General features: G+C 35.9%; 3 protein-coding genes across 4 annotated transcripts in view; 1 reads left to right on the top strand and 2 right to left on the bottom strand.

The window, feature by feature from the left end:
• Positions 1-15: 15 nt before the first annotated feature.
• LOC115239001 (DDB1- and CUL4-associated factor 7) lies at positions 16-2,760 on the top strand. The gene is made up of 4 exons (XM_029813282.1): positions 16-418; positions 608-892; positions 963-1,515; positions 1,661-2,760. The coding sequence occupies exons 2-4, from the start codon at positions 640-642 to the stop codon at positions 1,893-1,895; spliced, it is 1,041 nt and encodes a 346-aa protein (XP_029669142.1). The 5' UTR covers positions 16-418; positions 608-639; the 3' UTR covers positions 1,896-2,760.
• A 5,025-nt stretch (positions 2,761-7,785) lies between these two features.
• On the bottom strand, positions 7,786-18,287 carry LOC115239058. 2 transcript variants are annotated; one of them, XM_029813383.1, is made up of 6 exons: positions 18,027-18,287; positions 17,727-17,934; positions 16,962-17,596; positions 9,550-9,743; positions 9,233-9,396; positions 7,786-9,048 (listed from the first exon to the last, which is right to left on the bottom strand). In XM_029813383.1, the coding sequence occupies exons 3-6, from the start codon at positions 17,249-17,251 to the stop codon at positions 8,761-8,763; spliced, it is 936 nt and encodes a 311-aa protein (XP_029669243.1). In that variant the 5' UTR covers positions 17,252-17,596; positions 17,727-17,934; positions 18,027-18,287; the 3' UTR covers positions 7,786-8,760. The 2 variants fall into 2 exon arrangements, with proteins under 2 accessions (XP_029669243.1, XP_029669244.1); XM_029813384.1 differs by lacking the exon at positions 18,027-18,287 and having other exon boundaries at positions 16,962-17,607; positions 17,744-17,918.
• Positions 18,288-19,611: 1,324 nt separating this feature from the next.
• The window catches only part of LOC115239057 (cullin-associated NEDD8-dissociated protein 1), a 7,495-nt gene continuing 593 nt past the window's right edge, over positions 19,612-26,513 (bottom strand). The window contains exons 2-17 of the mRNA XM_029813382.1: positions 26,206-26,375; positions 25,744-25,957; positions 25,376-25,668; positions 25,133-25,295; positions 24,774-25,047; positions 24,138-24,644; positions 23,767-24,050; positions 23,553-23,684; positions 23,307-23,475; positions 22,935-23,232; positions 22,649-22,847; positions 22,295-22,552; positions 22,017-22,205; positions 21,678-21,921; positions 21,430-21,576; positions 19,612-21,294 (exon numbers count right to left, since the gene is read on the bottom strand). Coding sequence (XP_029669242.1) covers positions 21,161-21,294; positions 21,430-21,576; positions 21,678-21,921; positions 22,017-22,205; positions 22,295-22,552; positions 22,649-22,847; positions 22,935-23,232; positions 23,307-23,475; positions 23,553-23,684; positions 23,767-24,050; positions 24,138-24,644; positions 24,774-25,047; positions 25,133-25,295; positions 25,376-25,668; positions 25,744-25,957; positions 26,206-26,375 — 3,675 coding nt within the window. The 3' untranslated portion in view covers positions 19,612-21,160. The remainder of the gene's footprint in view (positions 21,295-21,429; positions 21,577-21,677; positions 21,922-22,016; positions 22,206-22,294; positions 22,553-22,648; positions 22,848-22,934; positions 23,233-23,306; positions 23,476-23,552; positions 23,685-23,766; positions 24,051-24,137; positions 24,645-24,773; positions 25,048-25,132; positions 25,296-25,375; positions 25,669-25,743; positions 25,958-26,205; positions 26,376-26,513) is intronic.

Raw genomic sequence — 26,513 nt, 5'->3', positions numbered from 1 at the left:
AGACGATAGATCTGTGAAATGCAGAGTTTATGGAATGGAGAGCGTCCAACAACGTCATAGTGTTTATCGAACATATCGTGATACATTATTTGTGGAAATTTCATACGTTTTTAATAATTGAATTATATAGAGGAAGGTTGAAAAAGATTAATTAAAATTTGCAGAGGAAAGAATTTGAAGAATTTCGTATAAAGATTTAGTTACAAAAATCTCAGAAACGCCATTTTATTCTCGAAACATTAGTGAATAACTCTCGTGTGAATTTCCGCGTTTTTTATTCGGAATGTGTGGACCTGCACATTTTTTTCATCTAAATGATTTAATTTCTTTTACCGATATGATTGTTAAAGAAATTTAAGCTTCTGTCAGTCAGATTATCTTCAGTGATTATTCTTTTGTAACAATACATACTTGTCAGGTTTGTTGATAAATTTAAACAAGTTTTGCTGCTTCTTAATCTCAATTATTTCAATACTTATTTTAATAATTTACGTAAATATAGTTTTATTTTTTGAGATATGTATAATGCTATTTCATAAAAAAGAGGAAAAAAATATTCTTAAATATATGTGAAATTACCATTATTAAATTAAAAAATTGCTTTCAGTGCAATCAGGACAAGAATTTTAGAGCTTAATCATGGCTATGCACACCGTTCCACCAAAACGCAAAGAAATCTACAAGTATGAGGCCCCTTGGCCATTGTACAGTATGAACTGGTCAGTGAGACCTGACAAAAGATTTCGTTTAGCACTGGGAAGTTTTGTAGAAGAATATAACAATAAAGTACAAATTGTTTCACTGGATGAAGAAACATCTGAATTTAGTGCTAAAAGTACATTTGATCATCCTTATCCAACTACAAAAATTATGTGGATACCCGACAGCAAAGGTACTTACACATTTACTTTAATTTGTAATCTTTTTTGGATTCTACCAATAATCCAATAAGTATTTGTTAGGTCTATTTCCGGATCTTCTCGCCACATCCGGTGATTATCTAAGAGTGTGGCGTGCCGCAGAGCCAGAGACTCGTTTGGAATGTGTTCTGAATAACAATAAGAATTCGGATTTCTGTGCACCGCTTACATCCTTCGATTGGAACGAAGTGGATCCGAATCTAATAGGCACTTCGAGTATAGACACAACCTGCACTATTTGGGGATTGGAGACAGGACAGGTATTAGGCAGAGTGAACATGGTCACGGGTCACGTGAAAACGCAACTGATTGCGCACGACAAGGAAGTATACGACATCGCATTTAGTCGTGCTGGAGGCGGTCGCGACATGTTCGCATCTGTCGGCGCCGACGGATCCGTGCGGATGTTCGATCTACGACACTTGGAGCACTCGACGATAATTTACGAGGACCCGCAACACACTCCGCTATTGCGACTAGCATGGAACAAGCAGGATCCCAACTATCTTGCTACTGTAGCGATGGATGCGTGCGAGGTTATCATTTTGGACGTTCGTGTGCCGTGCACGCCAGTCGCGAGATTGAGTAATCACAGGTCAATATAAAACGATATAATATTAATTATCTCGTCCATTCATGATTGTTATTTATATACATAATACAGAGATATATTTTTATTTGTTTGATTGATTTCAGTAAAAATTTCTTTGACTAATCGTCTTTTTCTTTTTTTGTTACAGAGCTAGCGTTAATGGTATAGCTTGGGCCCCACATTCATCCTGTCACATTTGCACAGCTGGTGATGATAATCAGGCCCTGATTTGGGATATACAGCAAATGCCAAGAGCGATAGAAGATCCCATACTCGCTTACACTGCTGCAGAAGGTGAAGTTAATCAGATTCAGTGGGGCGCCACGCAGCCCGATTGGATAGCCATTTGTTACAATAAAGCGGCAGAAATCCTTCGAGTTTAAATTGAAAATCTACATTTATTTTTAATTTTGATTCAAACACGCAAGTGATACTAAATTAATTTTTTTTATTAATATAAGGTATATATATCCTACTGAGCAAAGAATAGCTATAAATAGCAACATTTCAATTCTTGCATTTTATAACTGTATATATAGAAATATTACATACTTGATAACAATAGAAATATCGATTTAAAGTTCTGGATACATAAATTGTATCAGTACATAATTATTTAATCATTAATCACTTTAAAATGTTTTTTTAAAGTTTTTTAAAATAGACATTAATACAATTTTAATAGTATAACAATACAATGGTTAATTGTTATTACAATAACAGTATATGCAACCGTGTAGCGTATCATGGTTGTAGCATTAGTTCCCCGATTGTGATCATGTTATTGTGATTATCCACAATTTTTAGTATGTAATGTACAGATTTTTATATAGATGTAAATTTTTGATATATGAAGATGTATATTAATAACGCTCTCGATTTTACGAATACACTATGTATTCAATATCATCATTGATATAGATACCAAATTAACAAGTTAATTTATAAAAAGTTCATTACGTAACAATATTCATTTACAATTTCAAATATATTATGCAGAGATTACTGAATCATGTATCAAATTGACACACATTTATATGGAAAGGTATATTAATAATATGTATATATATGGACATATTCCATATATATTTATATATACAATATGGATTTTTTTCTCCTTAGATATTTATAAGTTGTACAGCGATCATTTATGAAAATTGAGAGATGAGTTATAAGAACAATTAATTTTCAGATAGTAATTTTCACTATACTGTAAATGAGAAAAGAAAATAAAGTTGGAGTTTTCAAAATTTCAAATTTGAAATTTTTATTTGTATTACCTCTCTTGCCTATCATGTTTCCGATATCTAAAAATTTAAATTTATATAAATATCGGCGGAAGGCCAAAGGTTGACCTGCAGGGAGAGTTTTTTAGCGGGTGTGAGTCCCGCATACTCCACCGGACCGGCCGGTGGGAATGCATAATGCATTTTTCTCTTCCTTCGTAAAAAAAAAAAAAAAAAAAAACTTGTACCTTTACGGATTCTGAAGGTTTTTCATTCGAATTTTCATGCTCTTTGAAATTTTACCATGTGCCACCTCTTTACTGATTATGTTCTCCTGATACTTGTGCGGATTTCGAAGCTTTAAATTTCCGCTTTCTGTAAGTTAACATCGTGCGAACTCTTTGCTTATCATGTTCTCCTGATACTTGCGCGAATTTCGAAGCTTTAAATTTTCCGCTTTCTGTAATTTAACATCGTGCGAACTCTTCGCTTATCATGTTCTCCTGATACTTGCGCGAATTTCGAAGCTTTAAATTTTCCGCTTTCTGTAATTTAACATCGTGCGAACTCTTCGCTTATCATGTTCTCCTGATACTTGCGCGAATTTCGAAGCTTTAAATTTTCCGCTTTCTGTAATTTAACATCGTGCGAACTCTTCGCTTATCATGTTCTCCTGATACTTGCGCGAATTTCGAAGCTTTAAATTTTCCGCTTTCTGTAATTTAACATCGTGCGAACTCTTCGCTTATCATGTTCTCCTGATACTTGCGCGAATTTCGAAGCTTTAAATTTTCCGCTTTCTGTAATTTAACATCGTGCGAACTCTTCGCTTATCATGTTCTCCTGATACTTGCGCGAATTTCGAAGCTTTAAATTTTCCGCTTTCTGTAATTTAACATCGTGCGAACTCTTCGCTTATCATGTTCTCCTGATACTTGCGCGAATTTCGAAGCTTTAAATTTTCCGCTTTCTGTAATTTAACATCGTGCGAACTCTTCGCTTATCATGTTCTCCTGATACTTGCGCGAATTTCGAAGCTTTAAATTTTCCGCTTTCTGTAATTTAACATCGTGCGAACTCTTCGCTTATCATGTTCTCCTGATACTTGCGCGAATTTCGAAGCTTTAAATTTTCCGCTTTCTGTAATTTAACATCGTGCGAACTCTTCGCTTATCATGTTCTCCTGATACTTGCGCGAATTTCGAAGCTTTAAATTTTCCGCTTTCTGTAATTTAACATCGTGCGAACTCTTCGCTTATCATGTTCTCCTGATACTTGCGCGAATTTCGAAGCTTTAAATTTTCCGCTTTCTGTAATTTAACATCGTGCGAACTCTTCGCTTATCATGTTCTCCTGATACTTGCGCGAATTTCGAAGCTTTAAATTTTCCGCTTTCTGTAATTTAACATCGTGCGAACTCTTCGCTTATCATGTTCTCCTGATACTTGCGCGAATTTCGAAGCTTTAAATTTTCCGCTTTCTGTAATTTAACATCGTGCGAACTCTTCGCTTATCATGTTCTCCTGATACTTGCGCGAATTTCGAAGCTTTAAATTTTCCGCTTTCTGTAATTTAACATCGTGCGAACTCTTCGCTTATCATGTTCTCCTGATACTTGCGCGAATTTCGAAGCTTTAAATTTTCCGCTTTCTGTAATTTAACATCGTGCGAACTCTTCGCTTATCATGTTCTCCTGATACTTGCGCGAATTTCGAAGCTTTAAATTTTCCGCTTTCTGTAATTTAACATCGTGCGAACTCTTCGCTTATCATGTTCTCCTGATACTTGCGCGAATTTCGAAGCTTTAAATTTTCCGCTTTCTGTAATTTAACATCGTGCGAACTCTTCGCTTATCATGTTCTCCTGATACTTGCGCGAATTTCGAAGCTTTAAATTTTCCGCTTTCTGTAATTTAACATCGTGCGAACTCTTCGCTTATCATGTTCTCCTGATACTTGCGCGAATTTCGAAGCTTTAAATTTTCCGCTTTCTGTAATTTAACATCGTGCGAACTCTTCGCTTATCATGTTCTCCTGATACTTGCGCGAATTTCGAAGCTTTAAATTTTCCGCTTTCTGTAATTTAACATCGTGCGAACTCTTCGCTTATCATGTTCTCCTGATACTTGCGCGAATTTCGAAGCTTTAAATTTTCCGCTTTCTGTAATTTAACATCGTGCGAACTCTTCGCTTATCATGTTCTCCTGATACTTGCGCGAATTTCGAAGCTTTAAATTTTCCGCTTTCTGTAATTTAACATCGTGCGAACTCTTCGCTTATCATGTTCTCCTGATACTTGCGCGAATTTCGAAGCTTTAAATTTTCCGCTTTCTGTAATTTAACATCGTGCGAACTCTTCGCTTATCATGTTCTCCTGATACTTGCGCGAATTTCGAAGCTTTAAATTTTCCGCTTTCTGTAATTTAACATCGTGCGAACTCTTCGCTTATCATGTTCTCCTGATACTTGCGCGAATTTCGAAGCTTTAAATTTTCCGCTTTCTGTAATTTAACATCGTGCGAACTCTTCGCTTATCATGTTCTCCTGATACTTGCGCGAATTTCGAAGCTTTAAATTTTCCGCTTTCTGTAATTTAACATCGTGCGAACTCTTCGCTTATCATGTTCTCCTGATACTTGCGCGAATTTCGAAGCTTTAAATTTTCCGCTTTCTGTAATTTAACATCGTGCGAACTCTTCGCTTATCATGTTCTCCTGATACTTGCGCGAATTTCGAAGCTTTAAATTTTCCGCTTTCTGTAATTTAACATCGTGCGAACTCTTCGCTTATCATGTTCTCCTGATACTTGCGCGAATTTCGAAGCTTTAAATTTTCCGCTTTCTGTAATTTAACATCGTGCGAACTCTTCGCTTATCATGTTCTCCTGATACTTGCGCGAATTTCGAAGCTTTAAATTTTCCGCTTTCTGTAATTTAACATCGTGCGAACTCTTCGCTTATCATGTTCTCCTGATACTTGCGCGAATTTCGAAGCTTTAAATTTTCCGCTTTCTGTAATTTAACATCGTGCGAACTCTTCGCTTATCATGTTCTCCTGATACTTGCGCGAATTTCGAAGCTTTAAATTTTCCGCTTTCTGTAATTTAACATCGTGCGAACTCTTCGCTTATCATGTTCTCCTGATACTTGCGCGAATTTCGAAGCTTTAAATTTTCCGCTTTCTGTAATTTAACATCGTGCGAACTCTTCGCTTATCAGAATTTTCGATTGCGCCGCGCCATATTCTTGCTGATTATGTTCTCCTGATACTTGCGAATTTTGAAGCTTCAAATTTTTGCGCTTTTTAAAATTTTTGTGCCACCTAACCTACTTCCTTGCTGATTATGTTCTCCTGATACTTTTGCGAATTTCGAAACTTCAAATTTTTGCGCTTTTTAGAATTTTCGATTTGTGCCACCTACCTCCTTGCTGATTATGTTCTCCTGATACTTTTGCGAATGTCGAAACTTCAAATTTTTGCGCTTTTCAGAATTTTCGATTTGTGCCACCTACCTCCTTGCTGATTATGTTCTCCTGATACTTGCGAATTTTGAAGCTTCAAATTTTTGCGCTTTTTAAAATTTTGAGTTGCGCTACCTCCTTGCTGATTATGTTCTCCTGATACTTTTGCGAATGTCGAAACTTCAAATTTTTGCGCTTTTCAGAATTTTCGATTTGTGCCACCTACCTCCTTGCTGATTATGTTCTCCTGATACTTGCGAATTTTGAAACTTCAAATTTTTGCGCTTTTTAGAATTTTTGATTTGTGCCACCTACCTACTTGCTGATTATGTTCTCCTGATACTTGCGAATTTTGAAACTTCAAATTTTTGCGCTTATTAAAATTTTCGATTTGTGCCACCTACTTCCTTGCTGATTATGTTCACCTGATACTTTCGCGAATTTCGAAACTTCAAATTTTTGCGCTTTTTAAAATTTTGAGTTGCGCCATATTCTTGCTGATTATGTTCTCCTGATACTTGCGAATTTTGAAGCTTCAAATTTTTGCGCTTTTTAAAATTTTTGATTTGTGCCACCTACTTCCTTGCTGATTATGTTCTCCTGATACTTGCGAATTTTGAAGCTTCAAATTTTTGCGCTTTTTAAAATTTTCGATTTGTGCCATCTACCGCCTTGCTGATTATGTTCTCCTGATACTTGCGAATTTTGAAGCTTCAAATTTTTGCGCTTTTTAAAATTTTCGATTTGTGCCATCTACCGCCTTGCTGATTATGTTCTCCTGATACTTGCGAATTTTGAAACTTCAAATTTTTGCGCTTTTTAAAATTTTCGATTTGTGCCATCTACCTCCTTGCTGATTATGTTCTCCTGATACTTTTGCGAATTTCGAAACTTCAAATTTTTGCGCTTTTTAAAATTTCGATTTGTGCCACCTCTTTGCTGATTATATCCTCTTGATACTTTTGCGAATTCCGAAACTTCAATTTTTCGCAGATCTTTGAATTTTAATTCATGCCACCTCTTTGCTGATTATATTTTTCTGATACTTGAGTTAAAGAAACGCAGTTTCAGAAATTCCAAGAACGAAAAATAGGCAACAAAGTATTACAAAAATATATAATTAACAAAGAGGTATGTGTGACACAAGATGGGAATGGATGGGTAGGTTGATTCAGAAGACGTATGTGTTTTGTATTAATAATACAGTTTATTAGATTTTTAAAAATTACAAAATATATTTTACAAAGTATTATCGAGATTCTCTTATATATATGCAACATTGTACATAACTCTTTTCCATTTTACGTTTTATCATCAAACAATAAAATAAAATTATTATGGAAACAAAAATAGTATTAGAAACTCTTAGAAAATACATTGACCTCTATTGGATATCGCAATATATGTAAAATAAAGACAATCTCATTACGTAATGTGCATTAAACACTAAATAGGATCAAATTATAAGCCTAATATGGATGTAACAGATGCCAATTTACTAGCAATTTCTGATATGAATAAATCTGTTGCCAATCTGTTGGCATATTCCGCGCATTTTGCTTACTGGGATTAATAAGAATAAAATACTTTTTTTTACAAAAACAGCATGCATGTTTTATTATATGAAGTATGATTTACAAATGTCAAACGAGGAAAATGTAATTATTTACAATAATGAGCTCTGTATACGAGTCTACAATTCGGTTAATTATATAAAATTTTAATCTAGACTGACATTACTGCGCGCGCGCGTGTGTGTGTGTGTATGCATGATTTTTTTAGTATACTTTCTCTCTTGCTAGTTTAATAAATATCATTAACTCTGATACAGAGTAAATATATATTTATCGCCTCCAATGTAGTATATATAAGCAAGGATCTTTTTATATTCATGAAACTATTCGAAAGCAAAAATATTCTTAAAAATTTCGTATTCTTAAAGCATTATCAAGAAAACTACGATATCTTCTCAATCGTAGATAGAATACTTTTATCTAGTTGTATTAATACACTTTTGTAATATAACGCAAGAACTTAATTATTTTCTCACATCGTCGATATAAGAAAAAAGAAATACGCTTTGGCAAGAATCTATGCCTTAAGAGATTTGAATGTATGTATAACAATATTTTTACATACGTCTATCCTAAGTCAAGTAAATTTCTAAATTTTCGTTTGAAATATTATTTATATGAAAGTATCAACTTTTCTTTTTAATGTCGACAAATAAATTACATCCATTCAGTCTCGAGACACTCTCACAAGTTACACATGCACGCGTTTCGCACTACTTTCAGCAATAATTTACACAGCATTACCAACGAATTGTAGCCAGATCATATATTTATGAGAAATGTTAAAATTCATTTTTATTCTCTTGTCTTGGTTTAGTTTCCTCTCAAATCAACAACATGCGTGACTTATGTCGTGCAAATAACAATTGTTGTATGCGATCTTTTCGCTGAATGCTTATTCTATTTCAATATAGAATAAACTCAGACTAACAGAATACAATACTAGAATACTAAAGTTCTAAGTCTTCGAGGCGAAATTGACATACTCTTACAGAACACATAATTTACTCGCAATATAATATAGATGAAGCACCGTAAACGCCATGGTGAGCATGTTTCCCATGGCGACGGTCACGTGCACCCGGCGGAATGCCTGATGGATCTTCAAGTAGTGCGGGCAGTTTTTTAACGGCCCGGCGTTGTGGCCGCCGATCTCGTTCCCGACACCCGCCGCGCGTTCCAAGTTGTTTTTCTGCACAATCAGCTGGAGCAGCGGAGGTGTTAGATAGAGACGTATCAGCAGTTCCAGAAAAAAGGCCCCGGACATCGCACCGACCTACGCATATCACAAATTTCACTTCTTTTTATTTTTCTCTTTAATTTTATTGCATTTAAAGATAAATAGAAAAATTAAATTAAGAAAAAGTTAAATTCGCAAAGTTATTTCTATTGAGGAAAAGAATGTTATGTATATAAAAGTTAAGTTTGTCTTTAAATTTTTCAGGATATCTTCTACGCACCTGAATAGCAATTTCGACGTCCCACATGTACGCCGGATGGTGTTTGACGAATATGAGGAGCGTGGTGAGACTCAAGCACGCGTTAATCGTAAAGTATCTCGGAAACAGCACGCGCTGCACCTCACCGAACGCATGTCGTGGCAATGCAAAGTATAAGGATAGACCTGCAAATAAATCATCATATGAAAGCAATCAATTATAAAAACTTATACAAGAAAAGAAAGAAGAATTTTTTTTTATTTTATTTTTACTCTGAAAAGAGAGAAAAATCTCTCTATTCTTAATACAATACAGATATTTTAATATTTCTTAATTACCTGATACGAAGGTCATCCAAATTTGCGCACCAAAATGTATGACAAAGGATGTGAGATAGATGAAGGAGGCCGCTGTGGAGTAAGAATGGCCAGAAACCTGCGCCCTTTCCTTCGTTGGAACGAGGACCGATGCAACAAACAAGACCGCCACAATCATGATTATGTGAGTGGGTTGTGTCGTGTGAAAGAAGATCCTGCAAAAAAAGATATAATTATGAATTTAATATTTCGGTTCCTCTCGATTGTGAGAATTTTAATTAAAGAAAACACTCTGCTTCGGATCAATCAGAATTTCATCAACAATTTGTAAAAAAAAAAAAAAATTTAACTTTTTACGTAAGAATATAAACATAATTTTCGGCGTTCTCAGATACTATGCATATAGTTCACATTCGATCAAATTTCAGATTAAAAATTACTTAACAAAAAATTATGCTACTTTTAACACGCTTGGAATAAAAGGCTTGGAAATCAATGAAATATCATACATAATCTCAATCAGAATCATGCTCGTTCGAAAAATGGTCTGATTAGATCTTTTTCCTTTTTTTCAACATTCTTATCATCGTAAGGAAGTTTACATTGATGATCCAACTTGACGCAATTTGCGAGATATAATCTCGCTATACTCTCGACATTTGTGCAATTAGATAATTCACCAAGTATCTTGAACTATATGATTATTTAACACACGATGCGCAGGCATGCGAGTTGCGACGACGAAAAATTTCGTCACGCATATCTTCGTTAGATAATTCGCAGCGCATCTCATTTGATGCATGCGTTGACGTGACGTCAAAGTCAATTAAATCTGCCGAGATTGAAGGCGTCTGAGAATGCGTTCTGCTATCAAGTGTTAGCGCTTATATAAATTTGTCTGCTCAATTCTAAATTGAGTTCAAGGATACATAGAACACAACTTTTGCTTTCCAATATATAACATATATATATATATATATTAATGATTTCTTGCCAGCGTGAGGGCAATTTGTATATCCCTTTTTCGAAAAATGTTTTATCTTTTGATGCGAAAAATTGAACCAGTGCTTGTTTGATATCTTCTTCATTTTTGAATTTTTTGCCCCTCAAAAAATTTTGTAAGGACAAAAACAAGTGATAGTCGGAGGGTGCTAAGTCCGGGGAATATGGTGGATGCGACAGAATTTTCCAGCCTAGTTCTGCAATTTTTTGACGAGTATCCAAAGCAGCATGTGGCCTGGCATTATCATGATGCGGTATGATGTTCTTCCTATTGAACATCGGCGGCCTCTTTTCTTGGACTGCTGTATTTAAATTATCCAGTTGCTGACAATACTTCTCCGAATAATGGCAATTACATTATTTAATAAAGTTTATTGACGGTAATAAAAATTTGTATTTTGTTTTATTCCAAAAACGGACAGAACTTTCCGGTAGACCTGATATTAATTCGTTATAATTATTATATTTATTTTCGCATCGCAGAGAGTTTTTTCACATGATGCGAATATATTATAAAAATACTAGCTAAAAAGAGATGGAAAACTATTAATAGTTGAAGGACATTACATGTAAAAGATATCAGTGGAGGAATATAATTTATATACTTATTATCATTTAGTTTTCGTATGACGCAAATTTAAAAAATGCAACGCATGAAGATGAAGAACTCGTTAATAAATTTTAGCAAGCGCTTCCTACTGATATGGCACGCATTTATGTATGTGGCATATGGAAGCACGAATAGAAATAATTCTTGCACGTACAGGCATGTGTTGCCTATGTATGCATACGCATATGCGTGACTCTCGAAATTCTTCGAAGTGTCTCGTGTGTTTTATGCCGGTGCTGTTACGAGTTACGAGGATGCTGGTACGCACTCCCTGGTCAAGTACCTCGCCGTGCCATCCCTTTTTTTCTCTCGACAAGTTTAACGCGCACGTTCATCTTTACCAATGCAATATTCGCTTCGATAAATCCCGTTTCTTTTGATTCTGTATATTTCGTACAGCGTAATAAAAATTTAGTAAATATAAATTTACATATTCATTCATCGTCTGTTTCTGATGATCATCTATTTCATAGATAGACACAAAGTAACTCTGATTGTTTCGTTGCAAGAATTAATGCATTTAATTTTACAATCAAAAGCAATTTAAAATGACGTGGCACGAAATTATCGCACGTGACGCAGCCTCTTTGTTTGTTCATTAATCTTAACAGCAAACAAAAATGATTTTATATGTCTGTATCTTTAACGACGCAAAATTTTTATCTTTTAAAATTGCCGAAGATATTTATCAAATTTCAGGCGTACGTTATTCAAAATGTGCTAATGTTCGATAATGTGCCACGCTGTATAAATAATTGTATACAATTTATGCCGATGTGTGCAATTTACGTAATTGCGCGACGAGTAAACACACAAGAGAGATATTCGCGAGATATTACTCCTTTTTTTGTTAACCAGATAAAAGTATCGTCGCGAATCAATAAGCAGGCGTCATCCTTGAACTAATTTTACATTTGCAAATAAAATCACGAGGAGCACGACTGACAAGAGGCTGAGAGAAACTTTTTGTTTTTTCTGGCAAACGTAGAGCGTTCTCGATAAGAAACATCTGTGACAATACGTTGAGCGTAATCACATTATGATCGCGCTCGATCGCCTTCGAGTATCAATTAATCACAACGAGGTCAGCAGCCAATAAGCCGGGACAATAAGTTTGTCTGTCGTGTATATTTCTTGCACTCAGCCGCCTACTCGTGATTAATAAATCGGTGTTCGACACAAGTAGGTGAACAGGCAAAAAATCCAACCGCACGACGTTTTGCGTCACGTCTGTCTATCTCGTTTGTTAGACCCGCATATTTTTATCTCCTATATTTCGTCATTTGCGATAAGTGCATCCGATGTATGACGAAATAAATGTCTTCAATGTGTGATAGAGATTGAATTAAAGAGATGAATTTTTAATGAGATTTCTTTGCCTTTCTTTCATTTCATCAATGATGCTTGACGATTTTATTTATGTATCTCTTTTTACCGTTCATCAGATATTAGGAACCGAAAATGATACATCTTTCTCTGTCGCTCTTTCTTCATTTTAAACAGATGCATATTTGATAGATATATTGGATATTTAATTTTTCTACATTACTTTCTTTTATTTACATTATTTTCTATTTTCTCTGCTTTTTCCATCTTTTATTGTGTTTTAATCCCTCTCGTTATCTCTTTTTTTCTTCATTCGAAATTATATTGTATACCCTTTTCTGTTCATGCGATATGATCCGCGAAAGGGAGAGTCCGGGGATTAAGTCCGGATACACGACCGTGATTTGATATGCGAACAATCGGACGCACCTGCTTATGTGTGCGTGTGCGAATGCGTTACGAGCTTGACATTATCAAACGGGAAACGTGCAGGATGGCACGCACGACCTACGTCGCTTAGATCGTGCCCGCGTATGATTCGCAAAATCAGTTCTCACTCCAATTTTATTAACGCGATACGCGAAGCAATGCCCGCGTATCTCTATTGCATACATCCGGTCTCTCCGTTTTGTCTCAAACCATTATTCCCAAGATACTGACTTTGTGACTCTGAGTAAATCTGTCTCTAAGTGCTTGAGGTACAAAGTTCTTTTTTGTATATGTCGATTAATTTCAATCACAAAAGATAATCTCAATTAATAAGTGAATATCAAGACAATTTTTAATGTAAAATTATTACAGTTGAACAAGAATCTAAAATATGTGTGGTGGAAATTTTATTAGAGATGTAATATCGTCCAAAATAATCAAATCATATTTCAAATTATACATATTATAGGAAAATAGAATAGATTATATAAATTATTAATAAACGAATGGATGAGATGTGTAGAATGAACGAATGATACATTATAGTATTACATTCTGTGACGTGTTTCTAATGAAAACACCGGTTGTGCGACATAACGGAGTGACCAGACAGAACGAACAAGATCGTTTAGTTACGCCTCATTTGTGAATTTTTTAAAGATGCGAGAGAGATGCTCGGTGCTTGGCGAATTGCCAGATCCAAGTCCGACGTGGCAGGTAGATTACAGATGTTCGATATACCTCATGAACTCATTATACACCTCATCGCTTCGTACGAAATTTCTATAAAAAGAAATCCTTGAACTTTTACGTATTTTACGACATTTTTTATTTTAGAATTAAAACTAGAAAGATATACGATGAAAAAAAGTGCGGGAAATTCTCTCTTGTAATGAATGATGTCATTCTCTCGCTGAGAAAAAATTAATTGCAAATTAATCAAAGGAGTTGTTATAAAAAAGGCATCTCTAGATTCTTGGGATATTTTATAAATATATAAATTTTTGTTAAAATGAGAATTGCAAGAAGCATTTTTTTCCGATGGGTACTCTTTTTAACAGCGACTTATATATATATGTATATATATATATATAGGTACAATATCTATATAATGCTGCATCTTTTCGTATGAGATATGTAAAATTTATGATACATTATGTGAAATGTATATATACTGACGCGATCTGATTGAGATGTACAAAGCCGTTAATGCAATTATTTTGCAAGAGCAATTATCGGAGACAATTGACTAATTCCGATTAATATTCGAGACGTTCAAATGCTCGATCGACGAATCACTTAATAAGGAATGCTCTCGAAAGATAATGTATCCTACGCCTTTGCGTTATAAACGGGTTTCTGCGGTTGCCCGAAACGCCCAGGACGTGTAATTATGTTTTTTTTATTGGCATTTGTATCACACGTGAACATATATGCTGTGTCAGCTCGAGAATGCACGCGTATGCGATTCCAGCGCGAGAAAGCCGCGATTACTTATCTTCCATTAAACCTTGTTGTGCAAACAAAAATTACCGGCGCCTTTCATGTAAAAAAAAGTGCACGCATTATATATATATATATATATATTTATTATTCTTTACTAATTTTGGTTTTATATATATATAAAATTATTATAAAATATAAATGTTGGAGAAGAAAGAAGGCAATAAAAAAGTATGTAAATCTGTCTATAAACGGTTTCTCTGGAAAAATAGAAGTTTGCGTGCACGTCCTTTGCAAGAATGCAGTCAATCATCCATCTCTCTTTTTCTGAGGAAACGTGGCGATTATGCGACGAACACAGTCATTGGCCTGTGTACTCTCGCACGAGACACACCGTAGACACGCCGTAATCATTATCCAATTATCGCCCGGCTAATTATGGGCACGCGATGTTAATGCCCGAGAAAATTACACACGGAAACGGTTTATTAGATTGTACGATGTCTCTCGATTACACAGAAGTGCAATCACTAGATAAAAAATAGGTTTACGGAATTATACGGATTTGTTGGAATATTGCGTTATCAATATGATAATCTTTACGTCGAATTAAACGGATTCGCGCAGATACGTGGAATTTTTCCATTCTTTTTCTTTTTTTTTCTTCTAGAGATTTGTGGTATCAGAATTCAAATTGTTCGCAAAATATCGAAAGAAGAGAAAAGACGTCATCGGGAAAATAATTCTAGACATCAGTGAAAACTTTCGAAGAGGATAGTGCGTCATTGGAATTTTTGGCATGAATAGAATAAAGATAGTATGCGTCATTTATAAAATAAACTTCTCTAACTGCGGATTTTTAATTCTTTTAAAAGAAAAAAATCTCTCTATTTATATTTCTATGTATATAAAAAGATTGAGAAAGGAGACAATGATAATAAATCTCTTACGGCGTGCCATTACAAGATTAACGAGATTGATTTTTCAAAAGTACAATGTATCTCGTTTCAACAGACACAAAGGACATTTACTGTTCAAATTACATAATATAACAATAAGAAGAGAATAACGAGAAATCCTTTCGAATCGCCATTTCCCCGATGACGTCTTGGCGCGTTAATGGATCGTTGCTTTCAGAACGATTCTCGGAAATAGAGATTAAAGACAAGTGCCGACTAGATATGCATGTTGTCTCATAAATGGAGAGCAATGTATGAGTCATATGTACGCGGAAAGTTTATCTTGAAAGATTTTTTAGATAGGTCATGTACCATCAATGTCGATTTACGTAATATGCGTTGATTATTGTTTTCCTCCTCTCCAATTTTGATAATTATTCACGGAATTTAACATAAAACATTAGAAGCATCCACAATCTGCGATATATACGCATCGATAATTTTTTGGCGACCTAATGATGATCTCTTGGTCCTGATAAAACTAAAAAATACATCTACGACTTCGTTTATCTTCTGAATTAAAAAGCGGGAAGGCTCTTATCATAGATAAGCTCTTCTACATCACAATATCAAAACTCAATTAAATAATCCTTATCGTGTGTCATACTAAATTTTACGCATTAGAATCTGAATGTATTCGTGATTATTGAAGTATTAGTATAGTAGTGATATATAAATAACTGTCAAGTTTGAAGAAGTTTTGATAACAGAGCATGAAAAATGATCCTATCTTTAAGTCTTTGAAAATGAAGATGTATTATTTATTTATTGATTATCGCGTTCTAAAATAGATTCTAAGAATTTTAGAAACTGATCTCTCCGCAAACAATCTTGAAAAGACTAACATTGCTAATCGGAGTCACGAATTATGCTCCAACTTTCATCTCGACGAACACCTTTCCCCGAGATACGCGCGAGACATTATTTTTTACAAATATGTTGATACATCATTGCATCGTTTTTCGCAATAAATTTCGAGTTAATGTTACGTTGCTTCTCTGATATATTATGTATCGATTTTCCACAAAATGTTAAGAACGTTATCTAAGTCGATTATATTCGAAAAGATGGATGAAGGATATACATAGATATATACGTTGTATGTATTGACTTGATATAACATATCTGATGAACGATCGTAGAGGCAGCTAAACCGTATATGCGAAATGATTTCAACTCTCAAGACAATTACATATATATGATAAGAACATTGCATATATACAGAGATCTTTTCTTGCGTATATATCGCATGTAAAAACTTTACGACAGCAGTCGCTTCGTCTACTCTGAGTACTTTCCAAAAATAAATCTTGCATATATGAAGATCTCTCTTTTATCCCCGAGACATAGTATCCTACAACTTCAAAGATTCCTTTGCAAGTATGATAAATATAAAAGACTTTTGCCCCAATTAACAAGTGAGAGATTTGTAGTCGCATCTACAAATTGCAACGAGATCCTCGGAGAGGGGACTCGAAGAGTTCAACTCCTCCTCTGAAGAGAACAGCTTCTGATGGAAGAAACTCCCGTTTCATCGATGAGACGAGAGTTTCTCAGATAAGTGCGACGAAATCTGCGTGTCGGTTTGCATACAGAAATTTTCCGTTCAAATTTTACATCAAGAGGTAGCAGAAAAAAGGGGGGAAGGTCCTTTTTATACTTACTTGTACGTTTTGGAACGACGCACGACCTCGTAGTACTTGGTCAGCTTCTTCAACAGCTGACTGTAGTGAGCCGTGCTGGCGGTCAGGACATCGTCGGCCAGATCGGGCAGGTAGAGCGCGTTCTTCTCCTGTTCCCGCCGACGCAGGAGCTTCTGCTTCTCCAGCTTCTCCTCGTGGAGTCTCATATACTTCTCCTTGGCGCGGGATAGCTTTCCGCTTGTCTGCTTCGAATCGGACAACGTGGACATCGTCTCGCCCGTCTCGCTACCAACCAACGTACGTACGCACATGACGCTCCGCTGCCGATGTGCCGTGGTATCAGCGAGTCTCGGGGCGAATCTCTCAGAGTGATCTCCTGTTCGAAGACGACGATCTTCGAACGGGACACTTGGACCACGCTTGAAGAACGATCGCGATCTTCCTATCCTGGCACGCAGTTGCCACTCTCGTGTCTCTCTATGTAGGTGCTCGCTCTGCAATAGCGCAGGTGGGTTTGACGAACTCGCTCTGCTCGATAGCGCGATAGCCTGTCGTCGCGAGGGTGGCCGATCACGTCCGATCGTTTGACATGCGTGACGTGCGTGGGAGAGAAATTCTACACTCGCTTCTCCCTCTCTCTTTCTCCTTTTCTCTCTCTCTCTCTTTGACGAACTCGCTCTGCTCGATAGCGCGATAGCCTGTCGTCGCGAGGGTGGCCGATCACGTCCGATCGTTTGACATGCGTGACGTGCGTGGGAGAGAAATTCTACACTCGCTTCTCCCTCCCTCTCTCTCTGTCTCTTTCTCTCTCTCTTTCTGCCCGATTATCGCCGTAGAGTGCGCTGCGCCTCGACACCGCTCCACTTTTATGTCATTCCCTCTCTTCTCTCCGGTTCCCCATCTGATGCAAGGTGGCGAACGGATGCGAAAGGGTTGAGGCGCCGCCGACGAGTCTCTTCTTCCATAGAAGAAGAAGTGAACAAGCGTCGATGTTCTTTTTTCAGATGAAATTTTAATTCTCTTGAGAATTAAATTTTGAAGAGAATGCTATAGAAATAATAGCGATATTTTCATTTTGATACATACGTAATATGGTGTTCTCATCTTTTTCTTTATATCGCGTATGGTGGTTTTGTATTTATATAGAAACCTGTACAGAATAGTAAAATGTTGGTACATTGCAGGATTGATATTTTGTATAACATTTTAAGACATCGAAATTATTATAAAAAAAAGAGCCATAAAGATATGAGAAAGAAAAATTAATTGCGAGCACACACACACACACACACATACACACACACATGTAGGAGTATTAAATAATGCTTGTTTTCATTTGATATAATAGAAATATTCGAGATAAGACATTTTTAATTGCTAATAAAAATATTTAATATAGTTACGAAAAATCTATTCTTTTTATTAAATAATGTACTGTTTAATAAAATGTACTGTTTCTTCTGCATTCGTTGCATTATTATATAAGAAATAATAATACATTTTCAATCTTGCAATGAGATACGATTTATAATGAATTTGTTACAAGGTTACGAGAGCTATTTGTTTATGTAATTGACGACTACTTGTGGTGTTTCTAATGTATTCTCGCATTCCTCTTTGATAAAGTGTAGTATTCTAAGAACAAGAGAAAACAATGTAAAATTTTCATGTTCACGACAAGTTTGCATTAGAAAATCTCGAAATATTTCCTTAACGATAATGGATATTTTTTTTTTTGCGGTAATTAATGCACGCGCGTGTTATGTCTAGATGTAAATGTAAATTATAACACGCGCGAGATTCCTCCAATCGTCTTTGTCATTATATAAGAATTACGCGTAGAACTAACGGATGATTCACGGGAATAGGAAACGGTCTTATGACGAAAATCTCGACTAAAATGTGTAAATAATATTGATAATGATAATATACAGTTTGTGTAAATTGCGCGTCAAGCTGTTGACACTGTCAACAATTGACATATATGAATCAAATTCGAGGGAGCGCGCTTGCAAATACCTCTTGCGAACGTGTATATTCTCATTTTAAAACTTCGTCAAAAATCGGAAAGCGGTCCACGCAATTCGTCCTGAGAATAAACTCCAAATCGAACAATGATTCATGTATATCGATATCTAATAATATCGCGAGCAGACATCAAAGTTAAGATACGCAGTTCCGTATTAATGTCCCAATTTGGCGCTATACAAATTTAATCGCCTAATTCTAATCTTAAATTTTTAAATACGATATTTTTAATACAATAATCCTTTTTTTCGCACACACACAAAATTATAATATAAGGAAAAAAATGAAATTTTTACTTCAAACGCCTTTAAGAGATCGTTACAATCAATCTACGATTCCACTTTCGGTGGATTATAGAGCCGTCGTGGAGGCCTACAGGTTTTCGGGATGAGCTAGTGCAAGCTTCCGGTATCAATCACGATAATCATTGTTAAATTGCTGCCGCTGCGGAAGCGCAAATCCGATGCAGCGCATTATGCAACGCACGTACGCGTCTGGCGTACGTGCCCCGAGATAGGGCGTCTCGCTTTTCACACACAGTCCCTGATACAAGAAACGGGCTTTCTATGAAATTCGGTGGACGGTCTCGCTCCCCCAATATTTAACACATTTAGCCGATTCTCGAAGACCGAATCATGTTGGCTTTTTTTTTTCATTATCGATCTCTCCTCGAGAAACACCGAGACGTGAAATCCAATAGAGATGAGGCCGCGATAGTAGGTCTTCGGTCCGCGAGACTATAGATTTTTTATATACGCTAGCAAAGTGTATGTATATCTTACAATGATTTATATTTATTTTTAATATAGTAATATATAAGAGATTTTTATCAGGCGCGAAAATTGGAGACAATATTATAATATTATCGCAAAAATATTGCGATTGATAATTAAAATAGTTGTCTGCCGCTAACTCGATCAAACAATGTTTATGAATCATCTTCTTCAAAACAAACATTCTCGATAAGCGGCAGCATTTTTTCTAGAAAAAAGAAAAAACAGATAGCGATAAGCACTACCTTTTGATGACGTAGATACGCAGTAACTTGCACTTGAATATGAATCGCAATCAAATGTGTACGCCGCATAGTTGTATAGCTGTCACTCGAGCGTGTGTTAACATTTTGCACGCGCGCGATTAATAATTTCTATACAATCACGCGGATCGCATAAAGCGCGTCTTGCCTGATATAATGGTACCTTCTGTTTTCGAGAAAGAGACACGAAAATCAATTTGAAAAATATAGTTATACATATAATTATATTTTATATGTATTTAATATAATTGCAATAATTTTGTACAACCGGATTCAAATGCGGACTCTCGCTTTGTTAAAAAAAAACTGTCATTAATAGATAAAGTACTATTAGTGTACTGTCAATCCTTTCCTTTACTTTCATAGTATTTGCGTCGCAAAGTCAATGCACTGCCAAGTATTGTCAGTCGCGGAGACTATCGACCGCAACCGCAAACCTTTTAGCAAGATGCGAATTATTCCTGCAATTACTATCTATTTATAGTCGCGCATACGCGTTACTCTAACGCAACAAACTACCATTCATCGATCTGCTTGGTGCTCTCTTCCGGAGCTCCTTTATATTGTGTATTGTACAATCTCTGAATTTTTTGCGCAATCACAATGATTAGATATTATTATTATTTTTGTGTGACACACTGAAGGAAAATACGACAGATAACACCTGTGCACAGTCTTGTTAATAAATTTATTTTGGGTGTCGCGTATAAAGTGGGTCACCCAAATAAACCGTTACAAACATGCATCAATTATGGATTGCACGGGACACGAATGCGTTTTAACACTTAGCGTTGAGAAAGCGATTTTTATCTCGAGATGATATTTTTTTCAAGTTTTTCCATAGCTAATTTCATCTTGCGCGAGATTGTATGATCAAATTGGATCGTTTATCGCGATAATTAGCATAGATCAATCCAATAAAACAGGAGATATAAGCATGTGATGGTAAAATGGTTATTGCCGGCAAATTTATTTTAAAATTTATACATGGCGTGCTACATTAACTCACATTTATTAGAAACTACGTTCAAATCGAGGATATAATATAATGAAAAAATAATGTATAGAAATAAACTATGGATAGAATATGATCACGAACGCGCTTAGCCCACGACGATCTATATGAGATACAAAAAAAGAATTAAGTCAATGACTCTTAGCTTTGATCCATCGCGTTTGTCTCATTCACATTATTGCCGGTACAGTCCTTTTGTATTATTTCGAAAAGCGGCTGCAATTCCGGCGTAGCTTTAATCTGCCCAACAAACTCACTTAACGATGGATTTTTATCTGCAAATCGATATATTATGTCGCATAAACTTTGCACTATATATGTAAATTTATTAAAATCACTTTTACAGTCAAAACTCCATTTTATTTAAATAAATTTAATCTCTTATCTCATTTCAAGATAATTCCACTTGCCTGCATCGGGGATAGTCAGCAATGCTGCAACAGCTCGCAGAGCGGAACGTTTCAGTTCGTCTTGCTTCTCGTATTCCTGCTTCACCGAGTTCGCTTTTACTTTCATCGTGCAAGTACTTTTGAGCGGGTCGACTAATCGCTCCAACCCTGCGAAAGAAAAAATTTAAGAATTAAAATTAAGTAAATATTCTCACATATCAAGAGTTTTAGTATAAAGAAATGGAAGGCGATTGCATGTGATCACTTACTTTGCAAGACTGCGGTCGGGCACAATTGTGCGAGTCGCGCGGTCATAAGGTAGGTCAACATTTTGATATCGTAGTGGTCTCGAAGGCCGTTTTCCACGTGATTTAAGAATTCGAAAACATCCAACCTATCGAGACATGAATCCAACAGAGTATACATACATTCAAACGCTGCCTTACGGAGATCCAATCCATCGTCCACCGTATGTTTAAACGGACCCATTTCGACTTCTCTGATAAGCTCTTTCTGTATATATAAAAGAAAGCTTATATTGTATTATAAAATTCCAGAGACAGTATAATTTAGATCTTAGTTCTCTCGTTAGTTTACATCCTATTAACCTTGATTTTGGTTTCCGTGTAAAGATGCGGCAGCACCGCGTCTAAGAGATCCCTTATCAACATAGGTTTATTGTGAGCAGCGGAATTAAATGCGACTAACGCTACTCTCCGAACGTTAAGATCGGGATCCTCTAAAGCGACTAAGAAATTACCCATACATTGCTTCAACATGACATCAATCGGTTGTGGCTGTAACATACATACATATATTATATATATACATTTCTAATATATATATACGGTTATTGTAGAACAACCGTCGCCAAAACGTTAAATACCTGATCGGAAATGGTGAATTTGACTGCGGTAACCGTCGTTGTTCTCATGAGAGCCGACGGCGATTTGAGCGATTCTTGTAATCTTGGTAACAGAGTAGCAGGATCAATTAGAGTCAATTTACCAAGACATTCGGCCACGACGTTACGAGTACCTTCTTCAGTGCATTCGCAGTGCCTGTACAAGAGCATCCAGATTGAAGGCACGAAATTTTGCAAATGCGATACGCCGGATGGACTGGCCGACTGACTCGTGATGATCTACAAAAAAAAGAAAAAGAAAATAGAAACGATTTTATATACATTTATATGAATTTAATGTAAAAAAAAAAAAAAAAAAAATGTAAGGATCTTTACCTCTTTTAGCGAATGTAAAAGCAGATATTGGCGTTTAGGCTGCGCCTCGATCTCTTGAAGTATGAAAGGCAGATATTCAGGAAGATTTCCAATCGCGATATTTCCCAGCGTGTAACTGGCCGCGGATTTCACCTCTTCCGAATGAGAAGAGAATGAATTTATAATAGTGTGTTTCAGCGAATTAATTCCACTCAAATCTCTGTGTAGAAATATTATCTTATGAAGACAAATGTTTTTAATATATAAGATCTTTGTATTAAGAAGGAACAAACTATAATTCTCTTACACATGTCTTCCTATCTCTCCAATGACTAACAAGGCGAATATGTGTTGGGCGACGTTCTGAATGTCTGACGGATTCTGAACGTCTTTTAACAACTGTTGCACGATACACTGCGCTTCTTCGTGCCATGTGATTGTCAGCGCGGCCGCACACTTGGCCAATGAGTGATAAGCCTGTTTGTGAAGTACGGATTGCGTAACTGGAACTATTAACATCGCGAGAAGGTCTCTGTACCCGAGACCCGGTAGATTCGCTTGTACTAAAGCTTGGAAAAACTCGAGCATTGAATTTAATGCGACACCTATTCGACAGAAAATTGATGCATTGAGTACACTAAAATTTTTAATCCAATGTTGTGTAACAGGGTAATCCTACCTTGAAGAAGTGGCGATTTTACAAGGATGAGGATCTCTGGCAAGATATGGTCAGAAACTTTCGTCAAAGCAGCTGGATGTAACTTTGCAATGGTAGTGAGAAGATTCAATGTTAGCTGTGCAATGTGTAGGTCTGACTCATTTAATAATGCAGGTAACTCCGTAGTAACCTGCGAAAAGAATTAGAGATAATCATCCTATGTTTCATTAAATATTAATGTATATAACAAAACTAATATTCCATTACCTTATCAAGTAAATCTGGATGCAGAGCCGAGCTATAATTGCATACCAATGTATCTAGAAGAGGAAGAGAAGAAAGTTTTAAAGCTCGTTGATTCTTTCTTAAAAAAGATCCAAGAATGGGTATTGCTTCTTCCTACAAAAAAACAGTAACATCTTGTACAAAAGAGTTTTGCTATTTCTTATAGTATGTATACACTTATATTTTATAAATTTACCATGATTGGTTTAAGATCGACCCTCAGAGGAGATGCGGCTATACAAGTTAGAGCCTTAACGGTGGTAAGTCTAGTTATCTCGTTGCGCAACCTGTCCAAGAAGATAGGTAGACATACGTGCAATTTGTCTGATAGAGTATCTCCGAAGTGTGCAAGAATTTGTCCCATGCAAGCGATGGCTCTTTCCTTCACTTCCTGATCAATATCCGCTGTTTTGAGCCTCATCAAAGTGCAGTGATATATTTCGTTAGATAACGGGGTGAAGCCGCGGCAGAAGGGTTTATCTGAGGTAAGCATTAAAATCTTCGTTATCGATCACTTTTATATCTGCGTGATCGCAAATAAAAATTAAATAGTATAAAATTGCTCACCGTGAGGTCTGATAACTTGTACGAGTTGCTGCAATACCAGCAACGCTTCGGCAGCGATCTTATAGAAGGAATCTCCCACAGCTAATATGATTGGAGGCGCCAAAACTGGCATGTGAACATGGAACGCTTCGGGTTGATGCGTCACCAATAATGTATGCACGAAAGCTAAAGTATCGATCTTTATATTCGAGGAAGAGTTCTTGTCACCCAGGGAATATTGTATGCCGGGAATCAGTGCTGGGATATGATTAGTTAAAGCGCCAGGTAAAACAAGCACCAGTTCTTTTAGCAAGGAAAAGCAATCTTGTCTCGTTTTAATGCTCTTTTCCTTCATTTGACGATGAACTGCCTTCACTATTAACGGTACTTGCTGTTGCAACAATGCAATAGGTCCATCATCATCTTCCATTGCATCTGGATCGAGCGGCACACCGGTAGCCGGCCTCGTTTGCCTCAACAAAGCGATGTACGCGTGAAATATATCTGATTTGACATTTTCTTCTCTTTCTGCAATTATATAATAGAAATTTCATGCATTATAATCATACATATTAGATAAATAAAATTTTGATTGACTAGACATATATATCTCCATATACCTTTATATATAAATAAATTTCGGTGCTTGATACTTGCCTTTAAACCTAGCAATTAATGCAGGTGAAACTACTTTATAAAGATCTGACAGCAATTCTCTTCTACTAGATACAACCGCTTCTAAACATTTTGCAGCTGCTCTACGAACTTTCCAACTCATATCATCGTCATCGGAATATTCATCTTCCGCGTCTTCCTCTCCGTCTTCTTCTATTTCCATTGCAGTACCTTCTCCATCAGAAAGATCATTGATATCGTCGTCGTAATTGTAGTTTGGATCGTATGTAATATATATTAGGCAGATCTCTATGATCTAAAAGAGACAAATGGTTTCATTTAATAATGCATAAAATACATAAATACAATGTGGTAATATAAGAATAATCTAAATCATGTACTTTATTTATATGTGGCGTAATTTCTTTTGGACACCTATAAACAAAAGATTCGAATGCTTGCAAACAATATTCCCTCAATTCATCGTCATCCTCATTACTATATTGAACAATCAATGGCATAACGCGTTCTATCTGCTCGCCGAATCTGTGTCCCGCTTGCCGACTGCAAATAAATTTAGATAATAAATTGCATGATAATTTATTCTCTCTATCGATTATTCATACACAATTTGATTATCTAACCAAATAGAAGCAATGCATTGGATATAGGTACGTATGACGTTCTTTGCCGTTTGAATTTGAAGACCGTCAAGAAGATAATCCAGCAATTTGTTGTATAAATAATTGTTGCTGGACGTCAACAGATGACTCAATGCTACTATAGTGCGTTTACGAACCGCTTGCCGCGGCGAAGAGAGTTGCGGCAATAATGCGGTCAGAATTGTAGAATGAAACGTGACTAGTAAAGGACCGAAGCGAGAGAGTAAGTCGGCGACAATGTCGAGTGCTTCGAGCTGTACGGATACATCCTCTTGCTGAAAAATGATATTTAGATAAAAATATTGGTCAGAGATACATATTAAACTCGAAATCAGACAAAGATAACTTACTTTTTCAATAGCGCTGCTTAATTTGCCTGTGATACGTCTACAAACATTTGCGACTAATGCACTACAACCCAAAGGAAGCTCGGAAATGACAGTCTTCAAGCCGATGCTAGAGATATCGCGCAACTGCTCTTTGTCCGATACCATATTGGTACATAGAGCGTCCACAATAGTTTCCACTTGGTAATCCTTTACTTTATTAACTAATGGACCCAAACTGAAATTGCACACATCCTTATAATCATACAATTGAATAAAGAATTTTCAAATAGGAACAAGTATTTATAACACTTCATACACATGTCTACTTTCTGGTTATTTCACTTGTGTTAATAATTTTCAACTTTACATAATATATTAGTATACAAGAAATTCATATATAAGAGAAGGATACAATATACATTAATATATATGAAATATACATAAATGTATTAAAAAATATAACATCTAGACAAAGAAATCTACCATTTGACAGCAAGATTCTGTACTTCTCCATTTTTGTCCTCCAATAACTTAAGAAGCATTTTTACAACTTTGCGTTCAGAATCATCATCCAGTTTGATACTGTCCTTCTGCAGTTCGCTCATCAAGTCATTAGTTGCCATAAACCTAAAATCTTTATCACTGGATGTCATCTACAAGGAAAGCATAGCTGTTCAAGCACTATATTATGATAGTAAACATAAAAATACTCATATATAACAAAGATATACTATGTTATCAATTGCAAAATATCAAAGATAATTGATAATTTATAATATATTAACTAGATT

The sequence above is a fragment of the Formica exsecta genome, unplaced genomic scaffold (genome assembly GCF_003651465.1).
Source record: "Formica exsecta isolate Colony F162 unplaced genomic scaffold, ASM365146v1 scaffold363, whole genome shotgun sequence".
Taxonomy (NCBI): Eukaryota; Metazoa; Arthropoda; class Insecta; order Hymenoptera; family Formicidae; genus Formica; species Formica exsecta.
This window is presented reverse-complemented; position numbering and strand designations above follow the sequence as displayed.